The sequence below is a fragment of the Solea senegalensis genome, linkage group LG5, assembly GCF_019176455.1.
Source record: "Solea senegalensis isolate Sse05_10M linkage group LG5, IFAPA_SoseM_1, whole genome shotgun sequence".
Lineage (NCBI taxonomy): Eukaryota > Metazoa > Chordata > Actinopteri > Pleuronectiformes > Soleidae > Solea > Solea senegalensis.
In genome coordinates this window covers 7,673,680-7,684,901 of record NC_058025.1, presented here as the reverse complement: position 1 = coordinate 7,684,901, position 11,222 = coordinate 7,673,680, and the positions used below count along the sequence as shown (strand labels likewise).

The window sequence follows — 11,222 nt, the reverse complement described above, 5'->3', positions numbered from 1 at the left end:
CCGCGTTTGTTGCTCGCAGAACTAAAACAGAACAGTATATTAGCGAGAAACAACATGCTAATTGTTTTTGGGGTGAATTTTCATTTTGTCTTAAATGGAGTCGATCACTTTCAATGAGCTATGCAACTCTTTATTTTATTAGAGCCATGTGTGCAGAACAGTATCACCCAAAAAAAAACCTGTTCTAATGTAAGTCTGTACTTTCCGCTACCTGACTTGCTGCAGACTGTAGTGGCAAAATAAAACTTAATTTCAAGGCCACTCAAAGTTATTAGTTTTACATTAGGCAGGTTTCAATGTGCTTGATTCATATGTACAATACTGTTTCTGCTCCTGGATTGTTGAACAACCTAATGTTTATAAAGTCTCCCAGGCAAATCAGTTTAATTAGTTGTTCTATATTCACGTTTACACAACTAAGGGTCTGGAGGAATCTTTATGTGTATTTCTTCCTTGTGTGTGTGCCTGTGGCTTGCTAGTTCTATCTGTGTTTTGATTGTGTCTGCCTCTTGTGTATTTATATTTGTTTGGTTTTATTGCACAGCCATGTGCCTTGAGGAGTTAATGAGACCTCATCTCTGAGCTGGGATCATATGCTTACAATGAATGGGCTGTTATTATGTAATAAGTGCTTCGACTGTGGAACATCCATTAGGCATGCTTTACTCAAACACTGTGCACCAAGAATGAATTTCACGGAGGAAACTGCGACAAAGAAAAACGTGAGTTATAATTCCGCGTCACATCTTTTTTGACTGTAGGTAAGTTTTTCCTATTAACTAAGACATGACAGTCCATTATGCTGTCATTTATTTGGACTTCAGTCATGCAGTTTGGAGTAAGAAGGCGGCAAAATACTCATTTTATGCCCTGATAAAAATTATATATGAGCAGGTGCTGTGAGTGGGTTTATTTACTTTGTTTTTTTTCGTAGTTTTATTCTGTGGTTATGAGTTTTTAATGAATGTGTGCACACGAGGCATTGTAGTAAAGAACAATATTAGTGCCACGTGTAAATAAATGCAACAAATGCTGTTCTTTAGGGGATATGGGACTAAGACAATCATTTACTATTTTACAGCTCAGTCACACTCGGGAAGTTGGGTAAAGTTGGAAAGATATTGACAGATTCGGACTCTCCGGTTCAATAACACGTAAACGAAACGTTCTTTAAAGATATGCGTGGTCTCTACTCAATCAGAATTGTGTACTTAATGAGCTACAGTAACATTTTCATCAAAAAGACCTGAATTACGCTCTGGAAGAATATGTTGAATGTATTGTGGTATGACCATGGGAAGGTCATCTTTGAGTAAGATGATTTTGGTGACTGTACAATGTACAGTAGAAAAGTTATTGAAAATTATTTGAAATAAAAAAATCACCAAAATTGGGAAGTACATCTTTGTCCGAGGTGGTTTATGTGAAACTACAGCTAAGAGCAGTGAACCTAATGATTCATGTTTTCAGCGAAGCACTTTGCATACGGTCCCTGGACATTCGCCTCACCCCCCGCTGCCGCTGCACATAGAGACAGGTGTTATTCTTCCAGCTTCAGGTCTTTTTGATGAGAATGTTACTGTAGCTCATTAGGTACATAATTCTGATTGAGGAGAGACCACGCTTATGTTTAAAGAACGTTTCGTTTACATGTTATTCAACCGGAAAGTCCGAATCTTTCAATATCTTTCCAACTTTACCGAACTCACTAGGGAGAAGCATAACAGACGGAGCACAGACACTGAACTTCAGTCTGGAATAGTATTAATATTACTGATTTGTTTCCACTAACAACAGAAACACAGATTTACATTCTCCACTTCTGTCATGGGAAATCAACTTGCATTCAATAAAGCCTCCCCAAAAAGATATTCATATAATTCAAGACGCAATTTGGGCCGCTACCACTGCACAAACTGCGCAGCGCGAGAGTCCCACAACTCGCGAGAGTCGCGGGTGAGGACGCGCGTACCTCGCCCTTCAGTCAGGGTACGCGCTCCCCTTTCCTACAGCCCCTCTACCCCATGCCCTAACCGCAATGAAGGTACGTTTGTGTATCCGTCTGATCACGTGAGACACAACTGGGTGATGCTTGCCACCTATATCATTACTTACTGCCGATTTAAAGAGTGGTACATACGGACATCGACCCGCTGGTCATTTCATTATTAAAATAGTACGTCGTCTGAACCACTGAGTTGGGTGGGGGGTTGTGGCTTACAACCATATCTATGCTTACAACCCCCCACCGCGTGTCATGTGATCGGCATCACGTGATGTTGAGATGCTAATTGTGCCTTTCCACTAGCTCCACTTGCTTCGCCGGCACGGTTATTTTGCGTTTCGACTACAAAATAGTACATACTCAACGTGGGCGGAGTCATGACTTCAGGACTGCATGAAACTGCAGTGGCTTTGTTTTACACGTGACACACACAAACAAGTGATTAGTGACCTGTAAAGCAGTTGTTTTCAGTGTAATTGAATCATTAGAATCAGTTAATTAAAATAATTTGCTCAGTACTTCCTGTGGCACTCTGACCAATCAGTGCCCGGCAGTCTGACAGGTCAGGCATAGTACCTACTCAGCTCCTTGGAACCTGGCCAGAGCAGGTACTAAAAAGTGCCTGGTACCAGGTAGGCTACTATGCTAGTAGTAGAAATATGCCAATAGTACCTGGTACTTTTTTAGTACCTGCTCTGGCGAGCTGAGGTGACACTATGCGAGATGTCGTCAGATAGCCGGCTACTGATGAGGCATGAGCAAGATGTCTGACACAAGAATCATGCCGAACTATAGATCAGTTAAAAAGACTTAACAATCCCAAAAACGTGGGTTCATCTCCAACAATTACCAGGCAAATGTCTAAAATCTCAATATTTAACAGAGGAGTCTGGTGTGTTTTGCGACAACATCACAAACCCCTCCGCTGTATTCAAGTGACTGTGTCACTGACTGGAGCCTGTGCCTGTGCTCCAGTCATGGAGGAAGCAATGAACAAATATTTTTAACTGGTTCTAATGACTCCGCCCACATTGATTTGATACTATTTTTGTAGTGGAAAACCAACTTAAACCGTGCCATGCCGAGGTGAGCTGGGACCATGGGTGGAAAAGGCACAGCATCACGAGAAAAAAAGTCATGACATTGATGATTTATCTATTACAAAGCATGTCCACTCTTCTCTCCTCCTATACTGTCTTCTGTCGTTTTTCAACCAAAGGTTCAACTCAGTTTGTCATTTTTTATTTGATGTTGACATGACGTAAGCCGTGTATTGTTGGAAAACACCCTATAAATGGTCATAACACATCAATTATGATCTGATGATCAATTATGAAATGATAAATGGACTGTATTTATATAGTTTTCTAGTCTTGATGAGCACTAAAAGCTGCTTTACACAACAGTTTTGCCACTCACAGCCACAGTGTTTTCTTTCATGCTACTGGCACAGCCATCAGGAGCAACATGAGGTTAAGTGTCTTGCCCAACCTAACCACAATTCAAATCTTTGCCCTAAACAGCTTCATTAGGACCAGGTTTTAGTCTCGACTGGTCCTGACTATCAGACTCAAGACAAAGCATGGACCCACAAAGACAAACTAAGAGGCAGGAATAAATATCCAATCAATTGTCAGTACACACACAGGCAAGGGTGTCCGAATCAGCAGGGGTCACAACAAACTCATGACGAATATAAAAGATAAAGTAACTGTAACAGTCATTCTAATCTGCGTTCCACTTGTGGTTGGAACTCATAATTACCCTGGGTCACATGCCATTCCTTCAAGAGGTTTTCCAACCCATTTCGAAGCAATCACTTCTGTTTTCCATCAATATTGTCATATGATGGAATGTCATGATATAAGTTTAAGCTCATATTGCCTAACCCTTTCTGAAAACGACTGTTTTTTTCATTTGTCCGGCCCCATAATGACCAGACTAGAGTCTGAATTATGTGAGTTTGAGACCCCTGGTGTAGAGGTTGTAATCAACTGGTATTGCATCCATGGCTTTTCCTGACTTGAATGTGGTGAACTTGGTCTGAGTTCCAATGTAAATGGAACGCAGCATCAGGGCAGGGCAGGTAATCACAAGAGCGGGAAAATTGACAGGAAGTGGGATCTGATAATACAAGACAAATTTTATCAGTAAAGTAAGACTTTCTGGGACCCGACACTGATATGATCAGTGTGTGTACCAGAAAAGGTCCTAAGGAGTTAACAAATACAAGCAAAAAAGAAATATTTAAATGGTAAAAAGGGTCAAAACATTCTTAAAACAGTGTTTTCTTTCTTTCATTCTTCCGTCCCTCCTTCTCAAAAAACCAAGAGTATCATGAATCTCCCCGAAATGCCGTGAAATTTGGTTCGGCGTGGATTCTCCACACTATGTGTGTCTGTGTCAAACCCAGGACAAACTCAGCTTGGAGTTATTTAAGGCTTCATTAGGGTCCCGCAAACAAGTCGACCCTAAAAAAAGTAACAGCAAAGACAAAATGCCAACGGAATATCTGGACGAATATGAACCTCTGCTTGTTAAAGATAGTAAGCCGCCAAAGGTGTGTGGCGTTTGTGACACAGAGCTGCTGTTTATGAACGAATGAATGTTTATTTGTGTTGAATGTGTGTTAATCTCTGTTTTTCTTTGCAGCTTCCGGGCGCACGACTGTTGCTGGCTGGCTGTGCTGCCTGTATAGGAGGAACTTTTCAGTATGGATACAATTTATCTACCATCAATGCACCCACTGTGGTAATAATACTCTCATATTCCTTTACTTTTAATTAGCACCTGTTATGACGATGCTGTGAATGGTAGGTATAGTCAGTCAACACAGCACTCTTTTATCTTTTTTTACCCACAAAGCACTTTGTATTGTTGTTTTATGTATAAAAACATTAATACTTTAAGTTTTTTTTTTTTTACAAATGATTCCTGTTAATGGTGTGATTTTAAATGAATAAAATGATGTGTTATTTTTTACCAGAGGGCACAGCAGTTAACACAAGTATGCTAAGTATGTGTTTGGAAGTGATAATAAACTGATTGTGAACGGCACCATGTTAGATTACAACAATGTTTCCCCCATTCCAGTGTTGTCATGTAACAAAGTACAAATACTTTGTTACTGTACTTAAGTACAAACTTCACTTATCTGTACTAAACTTTGTTATTTATAGTTATAGCAACTTTACTTACTTTACTTTTACTTCATTACATTTCCTCCAACTATGTTACCCGTTACTACCAAATAAAATCGGGAGAAGAAGAGTTGGTAATGGTGTGTATTTATATAGAGTTTTTTTCTACTCTTGATGAGCTGATTTACACTACAGTTTTTGTCATTCACCCATTCACATGCTGCGACACGGGGTTAAGTGTCTTGCTCGAGGACACATACAGACTAGCAGAGCCAGGAATTGAACCCTCAATCCTAACTCCTCACATTTACTCCTCACAATACTTTTACTTGACTGAAGTACATTTGATATCAGACAAATACTTTTTATGCTTAAGTACAATAAATGTCATATATGTTAAGACTTTTACTTAAGTAATATTATAATAAGTGACTTCAACTTCTACCAAAGTCATTTTCTGGTAAGATACTTTTAGGTACTTTATACAAGACTGCCCAATTCACGGCGTAAATTGTGACAAAATTTGTGCACAATATAATGTCTATAATTTTTACGGTGGTGTCTGTATCACCACAGGGACACCTGGCTTTTCCAAGAGATGTATATGTGCATGTAATTCAAACTATATAAATTCTCATGTAGATGTAGATGTAGATCACATTTTCATTATGCATCTCTAAAGTTGTATTTTATTATTATGTATGCACAGAAATATATCTATTTATTACTTTAATGGTGATTTTTGTGTGTGTTTTTCTGCTTTTACCTCCAGTATGTGCAGAATTTCATTAATGAGACCTGGAGGGAGCGTTACCAAGTTGACATCACTGAGAAAGCTCTCACCCTGCTTTGGTCCACTATTGTCTCTGTATTCACCTTAGGAGGACTCATAGGAGCAACGATTGGTGGCACACTGTCTGTGAAGCTTGGAAGGTATGGATAAAAGGTTTATATGGTGGCAAAAGTGATGTTTTGTTAGTTGTTCTCTGTATTAAAGATGTAGGATTGTAATGTGGTTTGACCAGGAAAGGGACTCTGTTGGCCAATAACACATTTGCATTACTAGCTGCTCTGCTGATGGGTCTGAGTTACCCCACAGGATTGTTTGAATTACTCATTGTTGGACGTCTTCTCATTGGAATACATTCAGGTAAATGATTAAACATAAGAAAAAACAAATGTAGGCTTCAATTTTGAATATTGTTCATATTGTTGTGTTCTATTTTCTATTTTAGGTATTTGCCTTTGTGTTCAACCCCTGTATTTGGGTGAAATGGCACCAACTGCATATCGTGGCATCATTGGAATGGGATCTTCAATTTTCATCACTGGTGGAATCTTGACTGGACAAGTGATGGGCCTCAAGTAACATCTCACCACTTTTAACTAAACAAATTTAACTTTGACATGCAGAGTTTATCAGATATTTACACCTCACCTTGATTTGTGATATCACTCAAAATTGGGTGTTGATCAGACATGTTTTTGGGATGATTTTTACAGGGAAGTGCTGGGCACAGAAGAGTACTGGCCCATTCTGCTCGCCACCACATGCATCCCAGCGATACTGCAGCTACTGATCCTGCCGTGGTTCCCAGAGAGCCCACGCTATCTGCTCATTGACAAAGGAAATGACAAGAAATGCAAGAAAGGTAAACTAAATTCAAAATTCTCTCACTTCAAAAGTGGTGTCCTTTTATTGTCGGCATGCAAAGATCGATTATGGGCACATGACAGTGCACTTGAAAGGGCTGAAGACTCCCTTTGTGTTGGATCACCACAGGAACTGATTTGATGTCTCTTTTAGTTCTTAAAAAACAGAGCCCAGAGCCCAAAATTATGAATGTAGAATGTTAGATTGCAATCTCCACGTGTGTGTCATGTTCTCTCCTCTCTGTAGCCCTGAAGCAACTGCATGGGGCTACTCGATGTGATGGTGAACTGGAAGACATCATGAAGGAGAGGAATAATTTAACAGGTTTCAAGGCTAAGAAACCCTGGGAGCTCCTTGCTGATCGCAGCATGCGCTGGCAGCTTCTAACAGTAATGCTGCTCAATGCTGCTCAACAGTTGAATGGCATCAATGCTGTATGTACAACCTGTTCCATCAATGATGGCAATTAAAAATAGGTTGATTTGATTTAATTTACTTGTTTTTCTTGTTTACATTTCCTCTAGATTTACTTCTATGCAAATTATGTGTTCAGACAATCTGGGATTCCTGTTGATCAAATACCATATGTGACCATTGGCACTGGTGCCTGTGAATGCATCACTGCTTTAACATGCGTAAGTATGAGTTTTTTATTATTTTATTGAAGAATATTGCTGCACTTATCTGAACACTCAACGCTGATATTTATTCATATGGAATCAAAGTGATGTACACAACCTTTCCAATAACATCTTCGCCTTATACCAAAGTTTGGAAAGTCTGAAATGGAATAAAGTACTATTTACTTTTCTGTCTTTACTTCAAGTCTGCCATCTATAAAAATAAGAGCATAAGAAACATGATACATAAGAAAAGGTATTGACAAAATACTGCATGTGTAACAAGAAATAGCAGCTACCATAAAGTATGATGAGAGTATTCCATTAAAGGTCAGAGTAAAATCCAGCATAAATGCTTTTTGGTCTTGTGACATGCTGTGTGTCTCACACAGGGTTTGCTCATTGAGTCTCTGGGAAGAAAAGTGCTCATCACAGGAGGATACATACTGATGAGTATCTGCTGCATATTATTAACGCTGACACTGTCATTTCAGGTAGTTAATCCCAAAACCACATGAAGTAAAGTCTGTATCACTGATTTGTGTACATTTGTACATTTAATTCAAGTGTTTTCCTTGCCATCAGGATTCCAGCCCGATTTTTCCATACTTGAGCATGGTGTGCATTTTTGCTTTTATCCTGAGCTTTGGGTTAGGACCAGGTATTTGTCCCTCAAATGCAGATTGTCTTTGACAGATTCTGTTGCAGAATGATTGTTACTAACACTGATTTCCTTTGTCTCTTTCTCTGTGAAGGTGGTGTGACTAACATCTTGACCACTGAACTATTCACACAAACCTCACGCCCTGCAGCGTACATAATTACAGGAACAGTAAACTGGACCAGCTTCTTCTTCATCAGCTTAGTCTTTCCTTTTATTGTGGTAAGTGCCAAAAATGGCTGACAAATGTGTTGTACATACATTTCTAAAAATGACAAGACTAATATATATTCTGTTGAGTCACTTACTTTAACAAAAACATTTCCAGCTCTCCTCACATTCATAAAAAAACTTTATATTCAATGGTTAGGGTTAACCCTGTTAGGGTTACAGGATGGCTAACCCCCTAGCTACTCTTGTAGAATCTGTCGCTAGCTAACGCTTTTCCATTTTACAGTTCTAGCACTACTCGTGGGGTCGTCATAGCACAGCTGTGTGAAACTGCTGTGGCGTTGTCCAGCTTGCTCTGTTCAACTAGCTCTCTCTGGATCTTCTCATCAGCCACCGAAACCCAGGAATATCTGCCTCTTGGTCCTCGTAGACGGACCACGGTGCTTGCTGTAACGCTCTTGCCCTTTTTGAATTTTTTTAAAAAAAAATTGTGGGTTTGATTACTCATCCAGTGACAACACTGACCAATCAGTGGCTGGCAGTCTATTGACATCACATTTTAGTATCTACATTGTACCAAGAAAAAGCACCAGGCACCAGATACTATGCCTAATGGAAAAGCAAAAAAACGAGTCGAGCCAAGTAGTGCTAGAACTGTATAATGGAAAAGCCTCATTACTCTTAGCTAACAAAACCTTTCCTAAACAAAACAAAAAACAGAACTACTTCCTACTTACCCTGGTCTGCATCATATCTTCTTAAATCATGAGAAGAAGACAACAGTGATGTTAAAGTGTTTTGTGGTGATTGTAGTGGCCAACGTAAACCTTTTCCAAAGCCACCCAAGGCTGTTAGCTGTAGACAGGTTCCAATGGGCTTGACTCGTATGTAACTGTCTCAATTCCTCAATCACCAAGGCAAGGAAGAGTCATGTAAAAGGTTTGGAAGTTTTAATAGCATGTGGAAGTATGCATGCTTCTTTGTAATGGACAAATCTGCAGACTCAGCTGTTAGCTTAGTTGCTATCTCCACCAGCTCCACTGGAACAGTTAATGCAGTCGTCATGTTTTTGTGTGTGAGAGAGAAATATCTTTAATTAAATGTCATGAAATATTTATTTTTGAAAAAGTGACAGTCCTACTCTGTTATCACGTCTGGGGCAAACTGCTAGTTTTTCAATTTAATTGTGTGTTTTGTCACTAACCGATCACAGCGTTGTTTGCATCCTGTTGCGTAAGATCCCCCAGTAATGTGCAAACACACGGGAACCAAAAGGGACAACAAATCCCATGATCCCAGGATGTTTCCTAATATCATCAAGCCTAGCCTTTTGTTATTGTGTGAATTGAGAGACCCCTGGTGGCAGAAATGTCCTACTTTGCCTTTAAAATAAACAAAGAAATTCTTAAATATCTGGATGTTCTAAAACAACTCTATTTTCTCTCTCTCTTCTATTTGCACAGATTGGTCTGAATCAGTACAGCTTCCTGGTGTTCTTAGCTGTCTGCTCCTCAGTGGCAATATACATTGTTCTTGTTGTTCCTGAAACCAAGAACAAGACCTTCCTTGAAATTCAGAATGAGTTCAAGTCCTCCAACAACAGAAAGGCCTTCAATGCTAATAATGCTGAAGTGTTGCCAATGTCTACATGAAACGCAACACATGACCACAAGCTATTTTTCGAGTAAAGACCAAATTGTTAAAAACTTTTCTTAACAAATGTCTCTTGTCATCGAGTTTATAAAGTGTTTTATATAGATTACAGATTACAGATAAGATATAATGTATAGTTTAGACCAGCCGTTCCCAAATTTAGGAGTGTCAAGGCCCACTTTGAAATCTGAAAATCCAAACCCAAACCTTATCACGTCTCTGACATATGAGACTAGGATTAATGATCCACATATATATTATTGTTTTCATGTTGTTTCATATTGTTTCAAACAAAATTACAAAACTGAAAGTTAAAAACATTTAATGACCTTCCAGGACCCACCTGCAGTACCATCACGGCGAGCCTTTCAGTATTTTCAGACGGTGACCTTTGGCACAAAGGCTTTGCTGAAGTAGGGGAAAGGTTACACTTGAATATGTTGGTTTGCAGGGCTTGTAAGATTATTTGTAAACAATATATGCATGGCTGTTGTAAAATAAACTAAATATTATTATCAGTTATAAGTAATTCATAATTTAAAGGTAATTCAAAATGGCAGTTTTAATTATCTTGTCTATCAGAAATGGGGTTTCTTTCAGGATTAAACTAACTGAATAACGTGATTATACCACAACAACATAAATGCAGGCTGATCTAATATTGTTTGACAGTTCAAATAATATTTCATCTAAAATAATATAAATCTACATGGTTTTTTTTTGTTACCCAAAGCAAGAGCTGCATTCTTATAGCAACCCCAGTGAAAAGTATTTGCCTCCTGGTCCCAACTTTAATAGGCTTAATGTGGAACTATGCATGGTAGATTTGATTTTCATATTCCACTGGAATTTCTTTGTAAATTGATAAAATTACTTGAATTCACTTGAATGACCTATAACACACACACACACACACAAAAGAAAACTAATAAAAACCCTTTGATTCAGAAGCCTATTGACGCCTCAGTTATCCTTTTTGACTTCCTAATTCATAGATCACTACATCTAACTCCTGATTTTAATGCTATGCTTCACTTAGCAAGAAAAAAAAGAGTAGCTTAAGGATTTGTTTTAGGAGCAATGAATAAACATGATTGGATTAACCCACAAGGGGAACCAGGGCACAGCTAAACTGAGAGCTTCTGTTCAAAAGTCATTCCTCCCATTGTTCCGTCATCAGATTTACTGAGAAATCAAGTGTGCACAATGTTGTAAATCACTTGTTCTATCCAAGTTATAAATGTTATTTAATGAATACTGCAACACAAAAATATTAGTGTGATTAAAAGTTAGATTAGAAAATGTCACTTTATTAGCT

General features: G+C 38.7%; 1 protein-coding gene across 3 annotated transcripts; it reads left to right on the top strand.

Moving 5' to 3' along the window:
- The first annotated feature begins 593 nt into the window (after nt 1–593).
- LOC122768983 (solute carrier family 2, facilitated glucose transporter member 11-like) lies at nt 594–10,859 on the top strand. 3 transcript variants are annotated; one of them, XM_044025226.1, is made up of 12 exons: nt 594–722; nt 4,658–4,756; nt 5,918–6,078; nt 6,171–6,295; nt 6,381–6,510; nt 6,649–6,797; nt 7,046–7,233; nt 7,324–7,434; nt 7,812–7,913; nt 8,005–8,080; nt 8,175–8,302; nt 9,715–10,859. In XM_044025226.1, exons 1-12 carry the CDS (start codon nt 594–596, stop codon nt 9,901–9,903), a joined length of 1,587 nt encoding a protein of 528 aa, XP_043881161.1. In that variant the 3' UTR covers nt 9,904–10,859. The 3 variants fall into 3 exon arrangements, with proteins under 3 accessions (XP_043881161.1, XP_043881163.1, XP_043881162.1); XM_044025228.1 differs by lacking the exon at nt 594–722 and adding an exon at nt 1,998–2,044; XM_044025227.1 differs by lacking the exon at nt 594–722 and adding an exon at nt 4,426–4,565.
- Nucleotides 10,860–11,222: the final 363 nt, after the last annotated feature.

What these genes read in the sequence shown, in the direction of transcription:
- LOC122768983 (XM_044025226.1), top strand. Translation starts at nt 594, where the DNA reads ATGCTTACAATGAATGGGCTGTTATTATGTAATAAGTGCTTCGACTGT. An exon ending in GCATCACTGCTTTAACATGC is followed by an intron (nt 7,435 to 7,811) that starts GTAAGTATGAGT and finishes TGTCTCACACAG; the next exon opens with GGTTTGCTCATTGAGTCTCT. An exon ending in GAGCTTTGGGTTAGGACCAG is followed by an intron (nt 8,081 to 8,174) that starts GTATTTGTCCCT and finishes TTCTCTGTGAAG; the next exon opens with GTGGTGTGACTAACATCTTG.